Raw genomic sequence first — 24604 nt, 5'->3', positions numbered from 1 at the left:
TTTTGGGGGTATTATTTTACTGTTAGAAATCATGGTTGGAAATAAGGAAAAATATCCTTCATTACCTTGTATTTATCTTGGACACAGTGACTGATTTATTCAAACACCCGGGAAATAAATGAACATGCTTCCTGACAGATGCTTGGCTCTGCAAGTGCGGACAGAGATTTTCCTGCTTTCCCATATCCCACATGCTGTGGATGAAGCTTCCAGCTGGCCTCAAAAGCTTCTTAAGACAGGCCTGCTGCATGGAAACTGGTCATTTGCATGAGGACTTTTCACTACTGGTGGCTCCGTTTTGCCAGGCCTTGACAAACGTTTAGAGTCAGAGAAATCGTCTTTGGGAAACTCTTGCCATGTTGATCTGACCTTTCTAACGAATATTAAATTAAGACTCTCACCTTAGAGGTTTTAATGGAAAAATTACTCTTAAAATGAAGAATTTTAATTTATTTGCATTTAGGAAGAATAAAAAAATCTGCTTTTCACAGTGAGGTGTGAACAGATGGAACTTATTATCCCAAAGGTGGTCTAGCCAAAAATGTGGACAGATTATAAAGGGGTAAACCATGGAGGACAGTGAGGAAGGACACTAGATATTTATTCCTCACCTTCACGGGCAACTTCAGGGAGGACAAACCCCTTTACCTAAATTCTAACAACGCAATGGCCCCTCACCACAGTTTCTCTTTCTCTCCTCAACTTTCTTTCCCATGGCCTCTGCCATTAAGACCCCCTACTTTTTGTAAGTACTGGGGTCTTCTTGGCCTTTGTACTATTTTTTTATTTATTTTATTTATATAAATTTTTTATATAAACTTAGGGCCGGCCCCGTGGCTTGGTGGTTAAGTGCACGTGCTCCGCTGCTGGTGGCCCGGGTTTGGATCCCGGGTGCGCACCGACGCACCGCTTCTCCGGCCATGCTGAGGCCACATCCCACATACAGCAACTAGAAGCATGTGCAGCTATGACATACAACTATCTACTGGGGCTTTGGGGGAAAAAAAGGAGGAGGATTGGCAATAGATGTTAGCTCAGAGCCGGTCTTCCTCAGCAAAAAGAGGAGGATTAGCATAGATGTTAGCTCAGGGCTGATCTTCCTCACAAAAAAAAATAAATAAATAAACGGAATTTAAAATTTTACACAGTCTCTATTTATTTATTTATTCTTTTATTTATTTTATTTTCTGAGGAAGAATCGCCCTGAGCTAACATCTGTGCCAGTCTTCCTCTATTGTGTATGTGGGTCACCGCCACAGCACGGTGGTGAGGGGTGTAGGTCCGCGCCTGGGAACCAAACCTGGGCTGCCAAAGTGCAGCGCACTGAACTTAACCACCAGGCCATGGGGCTGGCCCCTTGATTTATTTTAAAGGATTAGTTTCCAGATCTCTCCTATATCCTACTTTCTTGTCCCGAATGGGATGGCTCTGATACAGTGTGAACCCAGACTGGAGGAAGTCCTGGAGCTGCCACAGGCCCTGGTGGGAGGGCGCTGCCAGAGTCTAGAGAGGGGCGGCCACACTGGAGATGGAGGTGTGGGGGGGGCATGGAAGAAACTATTTGGAGGTGGAATTGAGGGGACTTGGCTACTGACTGCGTCTGAGGACAGTGAGGAAAATGGGGTGTCAAGGATGACCCCCGGGGTTTTGGTTTGTGCAACCTGGTGGACAGATGGCAGGTCCATTCCCTGGGACAGGAAACACAGAGGGGGTGTGGCAACATCCCCTAAGGAAAGCCCTTCTGCTCCTTAAACTTTCAAGGTGGGATTGTAGTCTATCTTCATATTTTAATAGTCTGCTCGGGGTCCTATATAGGAGATGTACCTGCATGTGTGCATCATTTCTATACACGTACAAAATTCACCATGCTGGGATTCCAGACAGAAGCTATATGCGGCTAGATAAATTAAGGTGTTCAGCTCTCTGTTTGAGCCTGGCTTCACATAATAACATATACACTGGCTTTTACAATTTTAATGCTTCACTGAAAGTTTAACCAGTGAACTTTTCGCCCTGGTGCTTGGGAGAATATTCAATCCTCTCTTGTTGGTTGCTATGTCTGACCTAAGCTCTAGCCTGGAATCATATTTCTGGAGTTACCTGCTCTCTGCCTCCCAAATTCCTCACTGAGACCTTCTCACTCTGTCTCCCAGACGGGATCAAATTCTCGACACCCATCTGTTCCAATTCCCTGTATTTCCAACCCACTATGAGTTTCCTTCTAATGTGGGCTTCCTGACTGCTGACTACAGCCCCCATATTTAATTCCTCTCTCCCATTCCTATTTTCTCCCCTCCCCTTTCTGTTTTATCTGATCCTTCTTTCCTACCCGGTTTCCTTTCCTTAGCTGACCTGTCTCCCTTCTTGTCTCACCATCTCCCGCTCACTCTCTCTGAGTCATTATAAAGTCAATATCCGCAAACCCTGCTCTCCAAACTTATGCTTGAGAGAGTATTTTAGCTTTTTCAGACAAAGGGTAACATGACCGTGCATTTATTCAAGGAGGGAAGCTCTATTCTTTATTACAGGAGCTTTCTGGTTACTTAAAAAGCAACAAAACTTACCTCTTCTTCCGTGAGAGTCGGGTCTTCCTCCCGGGACTTGTATGACAATGAACTAAATCTCTGTTAGAACAAATACAGACCAAAGGAAAGTAGTTTGAAGTCAACAATCCAACCCCAAAATTCCTTTCTTTTGCACGTGTTTGGATACATCTATCTATAAAGATGTTTTCAAATGATTCTTAGGGAACCACAAAGAAATTATGTAAAGCACCTGAGGAATAAACACTTATAATTATTTAGACTATTGTTTCAGTTGCTAATCGTCACTGAAGGATTGATCCTCAATGAAGGATTGGTCATCAATGAAGGATCGATAATAAAAAAAAAATGATGTTTCTTTATCAAATGCCTGAAATTTAAATTTCTACAGTTTGCATGAGTCATCAGGAAGATTTTTAATTCATCTGGAAACTTTCACTGCTAATGAAGGAATCAGCTCACATTTTGTGGCTTGTTCCCTGTTGAATACCTAAACTTAAGAGTTACAGGTTATTGTTTAGAAACTGCCACAAAATGAAGCCTCTTACTTGATTTATATAAAAGTATATATCTAATCAGACAAAACCAGAGGCCCCTGCGAGGGGGTTCTCTCTGTGCAAGCTTCTGTGCTTTGATTTCTGGGATCCTGGAAGGGTGGAGATCTCCACACTGCTGAGGCAGCGACAAGCAGAAGAGGCTAACTGTGTGGCAGGGTCTAGTCTCTCCATTTAATTCTTGGTCTTCAAAATGAGGGAAAGAACACTTGGCCCCAATCAGACACGATGTAAAAACTGGAAAATATCCAAGTAAGGTGCCAAGAGGGAAATATTTTGTAAACACGAGTTTTCAGTATTTTATTACTTGGAGGGGGAAAAAAGTCAAACACAGCTTACACTAAAACAGCTTTCATCATTCAACGAACTCAAAAGTGTCTGGATATATTTCCCAGAACAACGTGCACAGAAAAGTGCCAGGATTAGCGAGACTCCTAACCACGACAAAAGCACGTGAAACACAAACTTGGAGCCCACCTTGTTGGTTTCGCTGGTCCCCTCCGCGGCTCTTTCTTCTCCCACCTTCTGCTCTATCTTCTCCTCAAGATTTTCATTTTCATCCAGGAGTTTAATGGGGACAGGCGGTGGGGCCTCCTCTTCTGGATCACACGCATTTCCAAGAAGACTCTCCGCATTGACACTTTGTCGACACTTTTTGTTTCTGTCCACGGAGGCATATTCAGCAAAGTCCGCTTTGCCATCGGTCTGGGGCCCCGGGAGCTCCTTCAAAGCGGAGGTCGACTTTGACTTGCCACCTTGGCCCTTCCCCGGGGGTGCGGCTGTGGCCACCTCCTTAATTTCCTTCACAGTCTCATACAAGCAGTCCTCCACCATATTCTCTTGGGAGGAACTATCCTTGAGCACTTCATAGGGTCCTTCCATCCCCGGACCCTGCTCCCCGTCCACACTTCGCGCAGCGAGCATCGTGTCTACTGCGCTGTCGGGAGGAATTCTGGGCAGTTCCCGGCTCTGATGACACTTTGGCTTCCCTGTGCTGTCCTGGGAGTCCAAGAGATCCGAAGCCGAGGTCTGGACTTCCTCGTAATGTTGCATGCAGGTCAAAGTACTGTCCTCTGAAAGAACTGAGGCAGCAGAAGCATTAACAGGGGAGCAAGACGATTCCTTCAACAATTATTACAGGGAATCAGATCATGGAAAGTGAGGCTCAATCAAGGTGCTTGCTTTTTATTTGACTCTCGGCTGCACATTACAGCTCTTATGACTGTTAGTGGATATTCTTTCAACCACAGCTTAAACTAAAGCCATCCATTACGTCTTTCCAATACAACATTTAATACGTTGTCTTGGCTATAAATCTGGTTCACTACTTGTTGTTACTCCTGATGGGACTCTTGTAGGCAGAGTGTCCAGTGTGACCAGAGCATAAAAGCGATATTCCATGGGGCCAAACTGTGGGAGGCTGGGCGCCAAAAAGCGGGGCATATGTGGTGGCCACTCTCCCTGGCCCCACTGGCCTCCTCCTGTTTGGAGGGAATAATGGGCAGCCATCCCTGTTCACAGGTCACTTTTGTTTGGCAGACGTGATAGAAACAATGGGGTAAAAAATGTACCCTAAAGCGGTATCACAGAGTGACGGCAAACCCTGTGCCTCTTTATCTTCTTCCTTCTGTCTCACTTCCCCCCCAACCCCAGCATTTCTACTCAAATTAGAAAATCCAAATGGGAAATGCTTGGACCACCACAGAAATGTCACTGTGTGGAGCCACTCAGTCATCCCTTTACCAAATGTTTTTTGAGAGCCTGCTGTGTGCCAGGGATGGCTGAGGTGCTGGAGATACAGCATTCAACAAAACAGAGTCCTGCCTTTCTGGTACTTACACTACAGGGAGCAAGTTACTAAACTACTGTGTCTCCATTATATAAAGAATATATAATATACATACTATATATCGTTTATATATAAGTATAAAAAGCATAAGTATTCGTAAGTGTAAATGTATACCTAAACATATATTTATACTGATATATTCATACATATTTATCTTATATACTCTTTATATAATATATATTCCTTATATATTAAATACAGTCTTTATATCTGTGTGCGGGGGTATTTATAACTTATGATTTTTCTTTTTTTTTTGATGAGGGAGATTGGCCATAAGCTAACATCCGCTGTCAATCTCCCTCTATTTTGTATGTGGGATGCCACCATAGCATGGCTTAATGAGCGGTGCATAGGTCTGTGCCCAGGATCCGAACCTGTGAACCCGGGCTGCTGAAGCACAGCATGCGAACTTAACCACTATGCCACCAGGCAGGCCCCATAACTTACCATTTTTAACCCACTTGTTTTTACTGACCAGACTGGGGTTCTCTAAGGCCCCTGGAGCCCAGAACAGTGTCTAACACATGGTGGCACCACTGTTTTTCCATGAAAATCTAAATGAGTGAATGGATAAATGAAGTGCACACCTTTTGTCCTGACAAAAGAAAAGATTGTTTCTCTTTGCGGGATCAGAAATCGTGTCCCTAAGGAGTAACTGGGGAACGTAACAAAGGATCCCTCAAGCCTTCTGAACTTAGCAGCACCACCCACCTCTGTTCTAAATACTTGGTCATCACGGAGGGGGTGAACTTCTGCCCTCTGGTTCTAGACGTCTGTGTGACGGTGGACAGAGAATGGGCACTGGAGTCTGAAGACCCCGGTGTCAATACTGACCGACCCACAGTTTCCTTGTCAGTCAATGGGGGTAACAGGACAATCTCCTACCTCAAGTGAAAGTGCTCTGTAAACTAGACAGTGGAAATGCAGTCGCAACTTTTCTCAGCAAGAGCACCCTGTGCATGAAACAGGCAGTATGCAGAGCGATGCCGAGCGTGTGCCCGGGACCCAGATTGCTGGGCTCAAGTTACATGCCCTCGGCGCGCTGACCACATGATCTGAGGCAAATTATAACCTCTCCGGGGTAGGCACAATAACGGCCCCCCAAAGACGTCCACATCCTAATCCCTGGACCCTGTGAGTATGTTTTGTTAGAGGGCTAGGGAGGAGTTAAGGATACAGATGGAACTATCAGCGACCCTGGGCTGGGGACAGTAGCCCGGGTTATCCAGGTAGGCCCAATGTAACTATGAGGGTCCCTAAAGTGAAAGAGGCAGGCAGGAGAGTCGGAGAGAGATCTGAAGATGGAGGGAAAGGCCAGGATGCAAGGAATGCGCGTGGCATCTCGAAGCTGAAATGGGCAAGGAAGTCGATTCTCCCCTAGAGCCTCGAGGCAGAAACGCAGCCCAGCTGATGCTCTGATTGTAGCCCCGTGAGACCCGGGTCAGACTCTGACCTCCAGAGTGGTAAATTAATAAAACTCTTTGTGGTAATTTGTTGCAGCAGCAACGTGCCGCAGTTGCCTCACCCTGTAAATTGTGGATAGTAATAATACCTATCTTATGGGGTAGCAATGACTCCTATTTTACAGGGTAGTAATAGTACCTATCTTACAGGGTAGCAATTTTACCTAGCTCTCAGAGTAGCAATAATACCCATCTTACAGGGTAGTAATGATTCCTATCACACAGGGTAGCAATAATACCTCTCTTACAGGATAGTAATGATTCCTACCTTACAGGGTAGTAATGATACCTATCTCACAGGATAGTAATGATTCCTATCTTACAGGGTAGCAATGATTCCTGTCATACAGGATAGCAATGATACTTATCTTACAGGATAGCAATGATACCTACCTTACAGGGTAGTAATGATTCCTATCTCACAGGGTAGTAATGATACCTATCTCAAAGGATAGTAATGATTCCTACCTTACAGGGTAGCAATGATTCCTACCTTACAGGGTAGCAATGATACCTACATTACAGGGTAGCAATGATTCCTAATTCACAGGGTAGCAATGATTCCTATCTCACAGGGTAGCAATGATTCCTAATTACAGGGTAGTAATGATTCCTATCGTACAGGGTAGTAATAATACCTATCATATAGAGTAGTAATGATTCCTATCGCACAGGGTAGTAATAATACCTATCATATAGGGTAGTAATGATTCCTATCGCACAGGGTAGTAATGATTCCTATCGCACAGAGTAGTAATGATTCCTATCATACAGGATAGCAATAATACCTCTCTTACAGGATAGTAATGATTCCTACCTTACAGGGTAGTAATGATACCTATCTCACAGGATAGTAATGATTCCTATCTTACAAAGTAGCAATGATTCCTATCTTACAGGGTAGTAATGATTCCTATCATACAGGATAGCAATGAACTTATCTTACAGGATAGTAATGATACTTATCTCACAGGGTAGTAATGATTCCTATCTCACAGGGTAGTAATGATACCTAACTCAAAGGATAGTAATGATTCCTACCTTACAGGGTAGCAATGATACCTATCTTACTGGGTCGTAATGATTCCTATGTTACAGGGTAGTAATGATTCCTATCTTACAGGGTAGCAATGATTACTACCTTACAGGGTAGCAATGATTCCTATCTCACAGGGTAGCAATGATTCCTATCTCACAGGGTAGCAATGATTCCTAATTACAGGGTAGTCATGATTCCTATGGTACAGGGTAGTAATAATACCTATCATATAGAGTAGTAATGATTCCTATCGCACAGGGTAGTAATGATTCCTATTGTACAGGGTAGTAATAATACCTATCATATAGGGTAGTAATGATTCCTATCGCACAGAGTAGTAATGATTCCTATCGCACAGGGTATTAATGATTCCCATCTTACAGGGTAGCAATGATACCTATCTTACAGGGTAGTAATGATTCCTATCGCAGAGGGTAGTAATGATTCCTATCTTACAGGGTAGTAATAATACCTATCATATAGGGTAGTAATGATTCCTATCTTACAGGGTAGTAATGATACCTATCTCACAGGGTAGTAATGATACCTATATCACAGGATAGTAATGATTCCTATCTCACAGGATAGCAATGATTCCTATCTCACAGGGTAGCAATGATTCCTATCACACAGGATAGCAATGATACCTATCTCACAGGATAGTAATGATACCTACGTAACAGGGTAGTAATGAGTCCTACCTTACAGGGTAGTAATGATACCTATCTTACAGAGTAGTAATGATTCTTATAGTACAGGGTAGTAATAATACCTATCATATAGGGTAGTAATGATTCCTATCGCACAGGGTAGTAATGATTCCTATCTTACAGGGTAGTAATGATACCTATCTCACAGGATAGTAATGATTCCTACCTTACAGGGTAGCAATGATTCCTACCTTACAGGGTAGTAATGATTCCTACCTTACACGGTAGCAGTGATACCTACATTGCAGGGTAGCAATGATTCCTATCTTACAGTGTAGCAATGATTCCTATCTTACAGGGTAGTAATGATTCCCATCTCACAGGGTAGCAATGATTCCTATCTCACAGGGTAGCAATGAATCCTATCTTACAGGGTAGTAATGATTCCTATCTTACAGGGTGGTAATGATTCCTATCTTACAGGGTAGTAATGATTCCTATCTTACAGGGTAGTAGTGATTCCTATCTCACAGGGTGGTAGTAATACCTATCACATAGGGTAGTAATGATTCCTATCACACAGGATAGTAATGATTCCTATCTTACAGGGTAGTAATGGTATTACTAGCAATAATTGTAATCTTACAGGGTAGTTGCTAGCTTAAATGAGTTAGCACACATACAAATCTTAGAGCAATGGCACATAGAAGTCAATTAATAAATACTAGCTTTTCATCCCAATGAGATCATTTTTGCCCAAACTGGTAGTAATATTAAAAGTGAGCAAGAACACATTTCCTCCTTTTTGAGCAACATGTTTTGAAACCTAGTCCTTTCCTAGGTGATGAGGCCTGCGTGGAAAGCCAGCGTTTTTGCAGTACTTACTGTCACCGTTGGTGAGGGCCCCGTTCTGTTCACTGCTGACAAGAGCATCCGTGGCCAGGCTAGTAACCGAACGGCTGAACATCTCCTTGTCCGAAGGCTGCAAAAACAAATGCACCACACCAAGAATCAGACTGCAGAGCAGACGAGCCTATCCACGGATTTTTCAACAAATTAGAGCAGCAACAACAAAAACCCAAATCCACTGCTTAAATTTAAGTTAAGTGAAATTAAACAAAATCGAGTTCCTCAGTTGTACTAGCCACATTTCAAGTGCTCCACAGCCACATGTGGCTAGTGGTTACCCTATCAGGTAGTTCAGATACAAAACACTTCCATCATGGTGGAAAGTTCTACTGGACAGGGCTGGCCTAGGATCTTAAAGGCACTGGGAATCTTCCAAGGCCATCTGCAAAGCTTCCCACCTGGTGATCACAAATGGGCTCCAAGTAGCTCACGTGGTATCAGTCCCCTTAGCTCAAAGTGAGGAGGGGACCAGAAGCCCCGTGCTGGTCACAATTGACTCCAGCAGACAGCAACCTCCTTCTTGCATCACAGGTGCTGCAAAATGTTATTCTTTTTAAAGGTGTGCCATGCCATGAAAAACATGGGAAAGCATCACCCTTTGTCATCTGAAGGGAACAGACTTAAATCTGGTCAAAGATAATCGTAGAAGTCAACGACATTATCTATTTCATAACCAGCCAAGTCTCCGCTGCAAGGCTCACGAAAACAATCACATGCTAAAAAGGTTTGCAAACCCTTCGTATTCTCACAAACACATTCGGGACCCTTGGAGGGAAGAAGGGCACGCGGATTGTTTATTTTCTACTGGGCTAGCATGTGTAGATATTACCTGGAATAATACACCAGGCTGAGCTATAGCTATGAGTAGTCAGAAAGTAAGCTGGTAGTTCAACGTATTTCTTTAAATACCCAACTGCTCCCAGGTAGCAGCCTGAGTCACTGCTCATATGACCTGTTCCCCTATCCTTCTCATGGAATGCAGACATGACCCAGGACCCAGAAGACACTGAGGGCTGTGGAAAAGCCAGCAAAGCCAGGTCATACCAAGGGTGTTGGGGGTCCCAGTCTCTGGTTAACTTAGTGACCAGCTGTTATGGTTGAACTGTATCCTCCCCAAATTCCTGTTGTATCCTCCCCAAATTCCTGTTGAACTTCTAACCCCTAATACCTTAGAATGTGACCTTATATAGAAACAAGGTCAATGCAGATGAAACTAGTTAAGATGAGGTCATAGTGGAGTCCTCATAAAAAGGGGAAACGTGGACAGAGACAGACACACACACAGAGCGAAGACTACGTGGAGAGACTCAGCGAGAATACCATGTGACGATGAAGGCAGACAGCTACAAACCAAGGAAAGCTGAGACTGCCAGCCAGCAGGCCACCAGAAGCTGGGAGAGAGGCCTGGAACAGATTCACCTCAGAGCCCTCAGAAGGAACCAACCCTCTGACACCTCGATCTTGGATTTCTAGCCTCCAGAACCGTAAGACAATAAATTTGTTACTTAAGCCGCTCGATTTGTGGTCCTCTGTTATGACAGTGCTAGCAAACTGATACACTGGTTGGAGATGGGCAGCGGCAAAAAAGAAACATCCCTGCGGTAGGTCGGAGCGCATCCATTTCAGGAACTCTCCCAACAACCTGGCTACCTGCACAGGCCCCTAGCCACAGTGAATATACACCTGCAGGAGGAGGACACAGCCCAGGCAGCCAGTATGCTCTGGCTGAGTTCTCTCCCTCCAGATCCTTCAGGTCGTGAGTGTGTGGGAACACGCTTAGATAAGCGGCTGATGTTTTAAAACGCAGACACACGCAGATACATGCACACACACGCAGACACGTGCACACGGGCTCACCACGTTCATCAGGTTCTCATGGTCCCCGCTATGCTGTCTCGGCTTCTTTTCTCTGAAATGGCAAATAAAACATTGCTGTAGTATCCAACCTGCCATCTAAAATTAAACACACGCTCCCCTTTCCCATCCTAATTTTTATCAACACTTAAATCTCTCTTTGAAGAACCAAATTAATTTTGCCAAGGAAGCCAAAGCTAGACAGCTACTCGCAGGCGGTAGGGCCTGAGGAGGTCGAGTCACAGCACGGGACGGTCACCTCTCTTCTCTCCTTCTTCTAGGAGAAGAAAATACATGTTCACAACAAGAGGACCGAGGCAGGTTCCTGAGTTGAAACTGTTCATATCTAAAATACTGGAATGAATTACACCTTTTTTTTTTTTAAGGAAATCTAGACAATTCTTATCTCTTCATTGTTCTTAATTCAGAGTCTTTGCAAAGTTGCACACTGCAATGGGATTGAGAAAATAATCAAGGAAAATACAAATTTTGGCACGTCAGGAAGGGTACATGCTCTCAGGATGAGTCATATGTACTTCCAGTCTATGGAAAAGTCCGTCAAGTAAAAATAGAATTTATTTTTACTCAGGACAGGCTAAAGAAAGCCCTCAGTTCGAGAGAATAGTTTCCCATGTCTGTATAAGGCAACAGCGACACCTAGTGGGGGCGCGAATGATTACAGAGGCAGGCCCTCCCAGGCCCAGGGGAGCAAACTCCCTGCTCTCTTCTATTTCTTCATCTTCTGGCCAGACTGTCCCAGCCGTAGGGGTCCTGGGTCCAAACTGGGCAGGGACTAGGAGGCTACTTGGGTTCAGAGAGGTCGGCTGTTCCCCTCTTGACAGAGACTTTAGGGTAGGAAGCCACATCCAGACTTTTAAATGACACTTGACTGAGCTCACGGGCCCCCAGCAGCAGCCACTCCACCAGGAGGCTGCACGGATTCTAACATGTCTGAAAATTATCCTGGTTAGAAAGAACTTTGCTTCTCTCTGAGCACAGATCTCCTTTTAGAGGGATACAGACATTTTACACGAGGCAGACATAGAGGGAAGGGGAGGAAGAGAGAGAGAGGGCGGGGGAAGTATAATTAAAAAAAAAAAAAAAGACAAGATGATTATTTCCTATCAACCATGTCTTTCTTGTAAGAAAACTAATCTTTTTCTTAAGAAACTGCAGTTCTAGATTACAAATCTTTATTGAAATGATCCCTCCAAAGGGATCCACGTAACAAAGCAAAAATTCTTAGTAACTCTGGGGGGCAACAAAAAGACTATCTTTAATGCACATCCCACTTAGATTTCCAAATGTCCACCAATGGAAAAAGACAATACAAATTTTGACAAAGACGTGCTCAATAGAATAGCAAGAATGTCATTCTGGGAAGTTTTCACATACAAGGGCTCTTCCCCAGCAACATCGAACGTGGATTCTCCTTCAGCTAATAAAAACTGTCCCAGGATCCTTTGCAGCAGAGAGGTAAGTAACCCTAACACATGAGTTTCTGTGAACTTCTCTGCAGTGGGATTCCATTCATATCAGGCTTTTGATATAAACAGTCTTCTGGGTGCGGGGAACGTGTGATTTTAAGGTTCCGGTAGATATACTCACTCTCACCTGTCACAACTGGAGCACAGAAAGATGAGGAAGGCGATGAGGAAGAAAGTGGCCACGGCCGCCAAGCTCCCCCACAGGGCGATCTGCATCTGCCCGCCGCTCAGCACGCTCCCCGAGGGGCCCATGGTGGCGGCAGGAAGTGGCACGAGGTGGTGGAAGATGTCAGTCCTTCAAAGCTGGCGACATGGGAACAGAGAGCCGTGTCCTCCTGCAGAGAGACCACATGTGAAACAACTTCTCGTGTGAAGTGACGGAATCCTGTAACTGGTTCACGCCAGGAGGAAGGCCTCTGAGCAAAGGCAGGGGCTGAGTGCACAGTGTCTGAGGCAATGGACGTCTTGCTATCTGGATATGACTGGGGACAGATCCTCAGTCTTCAAATAAAGCAAGATTCCAAGTACTCCATTGCAAATAAATAAATGCTTATTTGGATTCTGTTTTTCCAGAACAGTCTAAAGCATTTATTACAGCTTTCACAAAAATGCAGTTTGCATCTTCCCTACCTGTCTCCCTAGCTCCCCAAACCTGCTTTTCTTCGAGAAGGTTTAAGGTCAATGCAACTAATGAAACAGAATGTCTCTATATTCACCTCCATAACTAGTTATCCGTTCTGAGTCTGTGACTGTTCATTTTCGGGGCCAGCTTTCCTAGCTCCTGCGAGCACTCCATAAGCACGGCAAATGAATGGATGATGTATGTGCTAAGAACACATTACCAGCAGTACATGAGACGTGTATATAAACAGCTACCAATTAAGCAGAAGAGGTGTACCTAGTACATTTCCGGCCCTGGCATGTGCCTGGGACTCGGCTAAACGCTCTCCTCATTTCTTCGCTGCCACCAGCCTGTCAGGAAGGCACTGCTAATCCCCATTTTCCAGACAAGGACGCTGAATGGCAGAGACCTCGAGTAAGTTCCCCTGAAGTGTCACAGGTGCTAAGTGGCTCTTGGCCCCTAGAGGGCGTTCCTTCTCCCTGGGGGCTGCTGCTATCTGTTCCAGCTACAACGCTTCTCGACGAAAATGGTCAGATCAATTTTGTGAAATGCTTTGAGAGTCACAAATTTTGAAAAACAGTAGTACATTAAATTAACGATTCTATCATCAGAGAGGCCATGTTTAAAGAACATTTGCTTTGCTCACTTCTAGAACATACTAACTTAAAAGGAATAGCTTTTAACAATCTCAAATTTCATGACTAAAGTAAGCAATTAAGTATTTTTGTCTTATGATAATGTTATTTTTGTCTTATGGTAATGTATCAGAACTTAAAAAAACTTTTTTTCTCGAAAAAAACAACTTTTTTTTTTGAAAACGACGGTCAATGTTGACATTTTATTTGCGTCACTGAAGAGCTTAACTGTATTCAGCCATCACCGAGCGTTCAGTTCAAGCCAGGGCCTGGGTGGCTGTGGCCTACAGTGCACCGTGTTCAACTGGACCAATTTTCTCCAGGTGAAATACATCACATTTATTTGAATATTTAAGGCTGAAGAAAAAGAAACTTTATCTACAATGTATGCAGAGAGAATTCCAGGAGCTGAAGTCAATTGTCTTCCTTAGGTCCTGGAATCCACACGAGCACTTCCTAACGCTCTGTAAATATATAAACGTACAACTTCTTGTGTAATCTAGAACTTCTCTCTCCCTGTGTTGGTTATATATTATGCCTGTAAACACTGCATGCATACAGTAACGGATGGTCCAATCGCTTCTGCATGTCTGCCGCTGGGCAGCTACAACTGAATGAAAATCACCACCACTCCTATGATTTGTTGAGGCAAAGAATAATTCAGGTTAAACTTAGACTACAAATTGGCACCACAATAAGTTATTAAAATACATTCAAGCAAGCACATGAATCATGGTCACCTATGAATATGTACAAAATAAATTTTTATATACAGGTCCAAGGCATAACACATCTTCGGAAGCACAAACAAAGGATATCTGTTGGTTCCTTCATTCATTCACTCATTCATTCATACAACAGATTTAATCAATGTCTATTTATAAAGGGCTAAGTTCTTAGAAAATAGTTTGCTGTGAATTATTCAAAAGCCAGCTATCCATCCAGCAAGCTAGTGTGGGCTCTGTAGCGCCTGCCTCCACTTCTGTACATGTTTTTCTTCTCTCTCTCTCTCTCAACATTGGGAGGCTGTTAGAACATGATGAAACATGTGGGGTGCTTGGCCTATCAGACCAGTGGAGGGAGAAAGAGGATGGAAGCAGATTATTACAAGCTACTGAGAAAGGTGTAACTCAGAGAAAACGTGTCCAAGCTCCTGGCTTTTCCATTTCAACTAGAATTTGCTGAAAAGCTACTGAAAGAACTACTTCTTCCAAAAGTTTTCATGGACAAAATCTCACGATGAAAAGAGTGATCGTCTGGCACATGTTTCTGAGTCAGATGCACTGTGATCCCTAAGGATAGTTGTTGGGCAGCTTCCAGCCCTCGGAGCTCTAAGTGCTGCTCTACAGGAGGACCAGGAGCCAAGGTCACCCCAGGGGCCGGCGGGGGTCTACCTATACATGACCTTTGAGCCTCACAGCAGACCCCCTGGGTGCGGTTATTCCCATTTTAGAGAAAGTCTGCGCCCCTGTTTCTCTTCTCTCCTGGTCTCTTTCTTTTTCTGGACTTCTGTTCCCATAATTCTCCTGCCTATTCCTTCTCGGGTCATCTCTTTCCTAAATTTCAGTGGCTCAACTACAGTGGAGACAGGAATGTCCTCCCCCCATGTGTGTAGATGCACTGGGCCCTCCCATGTGTGTAGACGGACTGTCCCCTCCCCTGTGTGTAGATGGACTGTCCCCTCCCCTGTGTGTAGATGGACTGTCCCCTCCCATGTGTGTAGATGGACTGCCCCCTCCCCTGTGTGTAGATGGACTGTCCCCTCCCATGTGTGTAGATGGACTGCCCCCTCCCATGTGTGTAGATGGACTGTCCCCTCCCCTGTGTGTAGATGGACTGTCCCCTCCCATGTGTGTAGATGGACTGCCCCCTCCCCTGTGTGTAGATGGACTGTCCCCTCCCATGTGTGTAGAAGGACTGTCCCCTCCCCCATGTGTGTAGATGGACTGCCCCCTCCCCTGTGTGTAGATGGACTGTCCCCTCCCATGTGTGTAGGTGGACTGCCCCCTCCCCTGTGTGTAGATGGACTCCTCCCCCATGTGTGTAGATGGACTGCCTCCTCCAGGTGTGGGGATGGACTGTCCCCTCCCGTGTGTGTAGATGGACTGTCCCCTCCCATGTGTGTAGGTGGACTGCCCCCTCCCCTGTGTGTAGATGGACTGCCTCTCCCATGTGTGTAGATGGACTGCCTCTCCCATGTGTGTAGATGGACTGCTCCTGCCCCATACTTGTAGATGGACCACCTCCCCCCACGTGTGTAGATGCACACATATGACTTGCATGTTCTTCTTTCTTGGTGGAGATGAGGGTGGAGGCCTGGTGTGGATGGTCCAGGACTTTCCAAGAAGTGCAATGGCCTTTCCTCCCATGGCTGTACCCTCGTGCACTGGTTTCACCGAGCTTAAACGCAGTGCTTAGGAGTCCTCATTTAGTTTATTTTCAGCAGTGGGGGAATCAGCATCCTTCCCCCTGGTCAGAAGGCTTCTCTCAGGATTAGCGATAGAAGGACAGAATAAGAGGACACGAGGCACAGTGTCTGGGATGTAAGAAGTTCCCTGACAAGGAAGGGCCCCTGCTGTAATGATGGCATTTTCCAGATCACACACTGTGCCTTATACCAACCAGGTTCCACGTGGAGAAGACGACCCAAGGCTGCAAAGCCCAGGACACTGTTACTGGTCCTTGAAGACCATCTTATTTTCTGCTAATTCCTACGTCAAGTAAGATATTTTCTGAGTACCCAGAATTAATCCACACCAGCAGAAATACATGAACAATTTGGGGCTACCTCTCATGATTCTTTCATGGAGATATTTAAGCCCATTTCTCTCAATCATGTTCTTACCTAACAATAAAATTGCATTCAATTATAGAATATCATGTCTTCAAAGTTTAAAAAATAGTCCCTTGTCAGACCACATGTGCAAATATTCTATGAGTTATTCAACATAGGGCAAAGGAGGACCATTCATTATTCCTCAGCAAACATTCATCATGGCACCCGAATGCCCCCCTAAGATGAGTTGCAGAAGACTGTAATATTAAGGAAAGAGCAGATTGTCGAATAGTTGTACATCAATTCTTTTTGCTTTAGAATAGGCTTCATGTCGGCTGCACTGCATCATGACCAGAGACTGTAATTTAACACAAATGTATGACACTGCTGTAAAAGAGGTGTAGCCTTCCTCCCCACCCCAATATTATATAATTCCAGACTACAGGGGGTACCTGTCCTCTGGCCCTGAGAAAGATCAGTAATTCAGGTTATAGGACTTCTGTTGAGGATCCTCTCAGAAGTTGGGCTGGATAATTATCCTGGACTAAAAGCTCCATAATCTCTCATACTTTTACATCCATTCAGTTCATGATTTTAATCAACACGTGATTCAATCTTAAGAAAAAGCCAAGCCTTTTAAGAGCAGGTGCCACTGTTCACCACGAGGTGGCAGTATAATTCTATCCGCAGCCCTAGGCAGCAGGCTCCTGGAGGAGGGCCACTCAGTTATTCCTGCCGTCTGTGCCTTATGCTGGGCATTTTAATTGTCTTCATTAGCCTGCACCATCAGCCACCAAAATCAATTCCAACAGGAAATTGAAACAAAAACAGGATGAAACTAACGAAAGTTGCAGCCTGAAGAGCAGCTATTTATTTCTTTAGCCAAACACCCTTAACAGGTAGCTGCCCTGATCACGGCAAATTCTGTAAATAATATGGTAGAGCTGGGATGGCCGGTGGGATTAGTTAGAGAAGCAGACACTTTAGTTCCTGTAAAGCAGGTTTAGGGCAGTAATGATGGTCATTGCCTTTTTACTGCTGTCCTAGTTGACTCATAATTAAGCATGACAGAAACCATCTCCACCCATGACCCCTCACTGATGGACGGAATAAGGAGTTCAAGGACTCAACCCCGTGGGAAGGCCTCCTTCTTGGTCGTCACCAGGTATGGGAACCATGTGATAAAATGACACTTTATGAGCTACATATTAGCCAAACAAATTTAACAACGGCTGAGGAGCCAAATTCTCTGCCGGGCTCCTGTTCTGTGAGGCACTTTGGCAGATACGAACCTCTCAATAGAATTCTCCAGTCTCCTGAGAGTTTTAAGCGCAAGTATTTCAAGTCAGGTGGCTTTCTCTTCAGATTAAAGGGGCCCCGACACAGGCCAGGCTCCTACTCTGAACTCTGTGTGTGGGTCTGCGGTTAACACAGGGACCCAAGGAAGCAAATGTTTGCCGCCCGTCCTGCCAAGGCACCGAGGTTCTCTGCCGAATAGGGTTGTTACAAAGATCCCCCTATTTCTCTCCTTCTCCGAGTCGGGGGGAAATACACCCAAAGAGCAGAAGGTGGTAAAGGCCTCCAAGGTAAGATTTTTTCCTTATAGTTTCCCGAATCATTTTATAACATCACTACGGAGCAGTACCTTGACATTTTCTTCTGTGGCAGCTTAAGAGAAGCACACCACCTGTGAACACGAGAGAAAGGACCCTGGAAAGCCTTAACGTCACCCAACTGACCCCGTTATCAACGCTTGGGGCTGACGGCAGAAAGGGCCAGGCATTCACTCTAAGAGCAAGTTATAAATCCTTAGGGCCATCTGTCAGCGAAACCTGATTACTCTTCATACATACCAGACCTGTTGATCCACACAGGAAACGAGAAAGCTGACCTTTTGGGGGCTGGTAAATGTGGCTGTTACTTGTCTTCAAAAAATACATTAAACTTACAGTACAGAAGTAATACAGTTTATTGCTTATAAAAGCCCTGCTGCCATTTTGTTTTCGCCTTCAGAAAAGCCTCAAGGCAAGACTTTGGCAGGTGAGGAATGGCTTCCAAGGTTGCTTTTGCTCATTTCCTGACTTAAAAACCAATTCCCAAGGTTCATTATTTATTTACTTATTTATTTTTGCTGAGGAAGGTTAGCCCTGAGCTAACATCTGTGCCCATCTTCCTCTATTTTGTATGTGGGTCGCTGCCACGGTATGGCCATTGATGAGCGGTGTAGGTCCATGCCCAGGATCTGAACCCGGGTTGCCGAAATGGAGCACACCAAACTTAACCACTAGACCACTGCGCCAGCCCCTCATTTTTTATTTTTAATGGTAAATCTCATGAGAGGGCAGGAGAAGGAGGGTGGGGGAGAGAGACAGACAATGAATCTTCTGGACTGGCTGAGGAGCAGAGGTACAGGGTCTTCCATTTTGCACAAACAAGTCTTAATGGGACGTTTCACAAAGTGTGCAGTTGGGCTTCAGATTCTATTTCTTCCTGCCTCACATGTTTGCTCATCTGATCTAAATTAAAAGCTCCTTGAGGGCAGGGATGTATCTGTCTCATATCCCACCATCTTCTCAGCATCTACATGAGCTGGAAAATATGAGCCAGTCAAGAATTTTTATTGAATATTTGTTTCTGTGGGAAAAATGATGAGCAGATTCCCAAGCTGACTCTCAAAATACACGCTTAATTATTAATTTATCAGGTGAGGGAGGGAGAGAGTAAAAGAGATGAGCACATCAAGCAAACAATTCAAAAATAAGCCAAGTGTGTCTTAAGGCAAAACCTTAGCTCTGGAATAAACATGGCCGCTGGGTTCTCTGAACTGTCACCTGAGCAGCCGAACGTCTCTTGAGAAAAGTCACGACACTGGAAATGTTGGTTTCTCTGCTTGTGAATCCTCGCTGACCTCAGCAGGCCTCTCTGCTCCGGCAATGTCACTGTGTCCCCAAGCTCTGCACTCCTCTGATCCCTTCTCAGCAATGACATTTCACGCCTTCTCCAACTCCTAAGAACCCTGATGCTCTCACCTTTCTCTTCCCTCCTTCACAAGCTCTGGGCCTCACATCTCTCAAAGAAAAGAGGAGCCTTAGATACTCTTGGCTCTTCTTTCCTCATTTTTATCTGACGAAAGCCTACCCATCCTGTAGGTCTCAGTTTAAATGTCACTTCCTTGGAGCAGCTTTCCTGATGCTTTGCCTTTTTTTTTTTTTTTTTTACAAGCTTTCCCTTCATAACATTACTCAAAATGGAGATGATGAGCACTTCCTGTGTCTCCTCCACTGGTCTAAGCCCTCAGAGGTTGGCGCTGTGAACGGACCTATCTGGTTCACAGCTGTAGCCCTACTATGTGGCACACAGTAGGCCTTTAATAAATAAGTTGAATGAATTAATAGTTGAATGGGTTCACAGTTCAGAGGAGGAAAAGCATCCAAGAGGAGGTGGATATTGACCAGGCCTTTTAAAAAAATATCTCTATTTCTCAAACTCAAAGCTTTCTTTCATCAAGTTCTAACCCATTTTGCAGTGACAAGTGGTTTCACCCACATCACATAAAGTCAGTGACCATTACACCAAAGAGGAAACCTCACATAACCCAGGGACCATGAAGAAATTAATATTTCAAAGGCTATGCAAATATAGAATAAGAAAAAACTTCCAATTTAGTCTAAGAATTATCTTTTCATCGATATTAATTTGGAAATGAATGGATAAAAACTCTTAATTTTCCTAAAGCAGCTGTTTTTTTCTCCATAAAAAAAAGGACCAGATAGCTTGAGTTTTAAATGCCTTCAGATCCCCATTATGGATGGTCTTCTCATTATCCTATGCAAACACACATAGGATGTGTGTCACAAAACGTGACAATTTGCACCAGCTCTCACTGGCCCAGGCAAAACACGAGGCATTTTCTTTTGCTTACACTTAAACTATTTTTTTAAAAAGTGATAGGTAAATGAGATGTAGAACGTGAACTCACAAAGTTCAAGTAAGAATTAGAAGAGGAAATGCTTTTTCTCAGACTTCTCAAATGATGGGGACATGAGGAGTTACAGAAGTCTCCTTGCCTGACTACGAGCTAGGTAGGTCTCCACAGCCTGGCTTCACCCTACACACCATCACCTTGACTCTACCCAGTCTCCCCTCAGGGTCCAGAAGAGGCTTGCTACACACGAGGCTTGAAATAAAAAACACTGAAGAACCTAAACAAGTACATCCTATGTGCCACTTTTCTACACGTTATGTTATTCAATCCTCTTGACCCTTTGATGCAGATGCTACTGTACCTACTTGTGGATGAGCAAACTGAAGCTCAAAGTTAAGTGCCTTGTCTAGGGTCACACGGCCACAGGTCCCTTGCCAGAGTGTCCCCAGCACTTTCTACTCCAGCATACTGCCTGGCAGTGTGTTCTCACCAAGGGCGCAGGGCCATCCCCACCGTGTTCATAACCCCCAGTGTCCGGCCTGTCTGGGACAATAGCAGACAGGTGAGGACATGGGATCCTCACCATCTTCCCCACAAGCTTAACACCACTCTGTGTGACCTGTTTTCAGCACCAGAGAGAAGAACATTCACTCTCTTCCAGTTTGCCCACTGCTCATTCCCAGCCACACATTCATCGTGGGTCTTCCTTCTAAATCCAGAATCTTTACGGCCCTCACCCATCAACTTCGTGGAGTCCTGAGATGTGGTGCTCACAGGCAGGCAGGTTGACTTTATAGTCCCACTCTGTTGCTCTGCACTGTTTTCAGTTGGCTTCTGAGGCACGGGTGGTTCAGCCACTTTTTTTTCATAACAGTAAAAGACTTAACCAGAAACAAAATTTGGCTTCTTTGCTGAGAGGTTCAGAAATTTACCGTTTGACATAAACACCTCTCAAGTCCTCCACTCACGGCTCGTGGCATTTAAAAGATCAGACTCATTTCAACACTTGGTGGGACTGTGGTTGGACAGCTAATTGCAAATGCTCCAGTATCTGCTACATATCAATTAGCTTTTAGCAAGCTCCCCTAACCAGGCTACCTCATGGAGATTGCACATCAAAAGACGCTTATTCTGGGGGCTGGCCCCGTGGCCTGGTGGTTAAGTTCAGCGCATTCCACTTCGGCGGCCTGGGTTCTCGGGTTCAGATCCTGGGCGGGGACCTACACCGCTTGTCAGCTGCGATGTGGTGGAGACCCACATATAAAGCAGAGGAAGACTGGCAACAGACGTTGGCTCAGGGCGAATCTTCCTCAGCAAAAAAAAAGATGCTTATTCTGGAAAAGTAAACCCTCAAGATGGACGAAGTGGAATTTACGAGTTAGACGGCCATTTAAGTTGTGCACCAAAAGAAGCCCAGTTTGCAGCACCAGTTCATTGTGAGCCGGAGCGGAGTTAGATAAAGCAGTGGGTCTTGGCCACACCTTTTGTTGCACGTCTACATCTAAATGTGAGGGCTGCTGACTTAAGAGCTAATCTTCTACATGTGCACTGGCAAGAATGTGGCTCAGCTTACTACCCAGTGCTGAACACATCATAGTTATCTTTAATTTTCACCTTTACTATATTGAAAAAATATTACAAATTCTTTATATTATAAAATCGGCAGACAAAATACTTTTTATTGACTCCTAAAAAACAGAATCAAAATCTCAAACAACATCCCTGGGATTTACTCGCTGGTGTTATTGGGAACTCCTTAGGGCGGGGGCAATGTCTCAGTGTCACTAGCTTGATTAGAATAAGTCAGAACTTGTATTTGAAAATGTAGGTTCTCAGGGCTTGTCCTCAAGGCTTTCTGCCAGGAGGGGGTGCAGATGACTCAACAGTATGACTCTCAAGCCCCTTCTAGAGGAAGCGACAGGGCATGGTTCTTGTCGGGCAGAGCTTCTCAAAGGGTGGTCCTGGAGCAGAAGCCTCAGCCTCACCTGGGAACCTGTTAAAAATGCAGAATTCTCCCCGAGGCTTAGGAATCAGCCTGTTTGGGGTGGGGCTCAGCAATCTCTGTTTTAACAAGCCCTCCAGGAGACTGTGATCCATGCTGAAGTCTGAGAAGACTGTTCTAGAATAGTGCTGCTCACACTTTAATGCGTGTACAGATCACCTGGGGATCTTGTTAAGGCACGGACTCTGAATTCTGCATTTCTAACTGGCTCCCAGGTGAGGTCTGAGGACCACGTTTGGAGTAGTACTGGTGTAGATGTTCATCTTCCTTCCAAACTGGGTTGAAGGGTCATCCGGGCACGTCCCTGGTGCCCAAACTGGCTTCATCTTACTCACAGTTACGTGAGGGTGAAGTGTCCTGGGAGCCTTCCTGATTCCCATATAAGCACTCAAACATACGGCAGCTCTGTACGAGGCCAGCGTCTAAGGATAAGGGAGTGAGTGGACGTGTCACCGACACACGGAGGCACAGACCACGTTCTGCTCTGTTCTTTTCCACTACGTTGCTATGCGGCCCGAAAGAAGTCCAAACCTCCCTGTGCCTCAGTTTCCCCTTCTGAAAAATGAGGTCACTTATAAGGCTTATTTCCAACTCTGAGATTTTATCGTTGTATAAAAGTAGCTGGTGGTCCCTAAGGTTTAAAACAAAAATTCAGGACTTTCCACACAAAGGGAAACGTTGACCCTGTAAGAACCTGAAATTCTCAGTGTGATCAATAGTTTCAACTCCCCAGAAAGCCGGGTCTTAGTAATTCATGGGAAACCTGACGAGACCACACCAGCTGTATGGACGTCAGGAGAAGGAATCATGGGTGGCCTTTTCAATCAGTGTGCAGGGCCGGGAATCAGTCCCGACAGCCACCCAAACATCAACTACACTTCTGGCAACACCACCACTGCACACTGGCTACAGAGTTGACTTACAAGTCTCTTTATTAATGTGTACTTGGAATATTGCACATTTATAACTTATATTTATAACAGCCTTTCAACAAAATGCAAGGACCAAACCAAAATACGCAGATGAGCATGCACAGGTAATGCAGAGAGAAAATACTGCTGCTAGAAGCTTCTGAGGCTTTTTAAAGGCATATGCCCCAATTTGGGAAACTCCTATAGAGACAGCAAGTTGGAAAGGGATCCATCTAACATCCAATCTCAGTACTTGATAAGCCTGAGGAGGTTCCAAATGTGAGAGAACATTCTGGAGACTTTCTCTGTCTCTATTATTCAAGATGGCAGCTCTTTGGGTTGGTTTCATTGGTTTCTTGACTAATACCTCTGATGATATTTCTTACTATTTGACACTAAGACACAAAGAGTGTTTTACTCTTTGCCCTTCTGTCACTCATTAAAGGAACAATTGCTAAATGCCTACTACGTGCCAAGCACTGGTTCATTTCTACTCACAACTTGAATAGGAGATTACACTGGTCTGCTGCAAATTTGCAAGAGATGAAAAACATTTAGAATTAAGTTCCTAATACAGAGATACACTGATCAAAGATGAAAAACAATTTACTGTTGAATTGCAAGCATGTGAAATCAGAAAAACGCCAAAAAGCTCCAAGTCCTTTCACTTCCACCATATTGCGTTAGAAACAACACTCAGTCACAGTAATTGAAGCTGGATTTCTTTTAGCTTGATGGCAGAGGTGCCGGGGCAGCGACGCAGCTAGAGTGCCCTTGGACTGATGTTGTTTCAAGCTGAGAACTGTCCTCAATGTGTCTGGTGGATTCCAAAGCCTCTGCATGTTCACAGGGTGGAAAGGACCAGCTCCCATGCAGGCACTCATCGCAGTCAGGGTCAGCCAGCCTCTGAGGATGGGTCAGATTTCAAGGACCTCTAGAGAGCCCCCCAGCCCCCTACTGAAGGAGAGAAAACTGCTTTCACTTTACAGTTAAAGCAAAGCTTAAAAAGACAAATATTCACGGAAGAGGTGGCATGTGCATTTAAAATCCTACTCAGGCATAAATGACCGGAACAGACCAAGTCACCCAGTGAGGAAAAGGGACGGGAGGGAGAAAGATGAGAGGGCTGAGGCCCGAATGCAGGGCCGTGCGTGTGTGTCTGAGGTAAGCAAGGGGAATAGACTTGGGGGAATTTTCTGGTAATTTTTTTATGCTTTACCACTTTGTCTATAGCTGGCCTTAATACACGGGGTATTTTGTGAATTTAAGAACGTTGTGTGCATGTACACGTCATCATACTTCAATACATTTATTTTCCTCTCCTCCTCTGCCCAATTTAGGGATGATAAAACTATGTTGATGGAGGCAGGGGAGATAGGTATAAT

At 44.7% G+C, this 24604-nt stretch overlaps 1 protein-coding gene across 3 annotated transcripts in view; it reads right to left on the bottom strand.

The window, feature by feature from the left end:
• Window positions 1–24604, bottom strand: part of PAG1 (phosphoprotein membrane anchor with glycosphingolipid microdomains 1) — a 140889-nt gene that overhangs the window by 10561 nt on the left and 105724 nt on the right. For all 3 annotated transcript variants that reach the window (XM_087420402.1, XM_087420401.1, XM_004427142.3), the window contains 5 exons: window positions 12476–12683; window positions 10865–10916; window positions 8984–9080; window positions 3575–4179; window positions 2565–2624 (listed from right to left, as the gene is read on the bottom strand). In XM_087420402.1, coding sequence (XP_087276528.1) covers window positions 2565–2624; window positions 3575–4179; window positions 8984–9080; window positions 10865–10916; window positions 12476–12600 — 939 coding nt within the window. In that variant the 5' untranslated portion in view covers window positions 12601–12683. The remainder of the gene's footprint in view (window positions 1–2564; window positions 2625–3574; window positions 4180–8983; window positions 9081–10864; window positions 10917–12475; window positions 12684–24604) is intronic.

This window comes from Ceratotherium simum, chromosome 31 (assembly GCF_057802395.1).
Source record: "Ceratotherium simum simum isolate JZ-2026a chromosome 31, ASM5780239v1, whole genome shotgun sequence".
Classification (NCBI taxonomy): Eukaryota; Metazoa; Chordata; class Mammalia; order Perissodactyla; family Rhinocerotidae; genus Ceratotherium; species Ceratotherium simum.
Note: the sequence above shows the minus strand (reverse complement) of the source record. Positions and strands in the feature narration are given on the sequence as shown.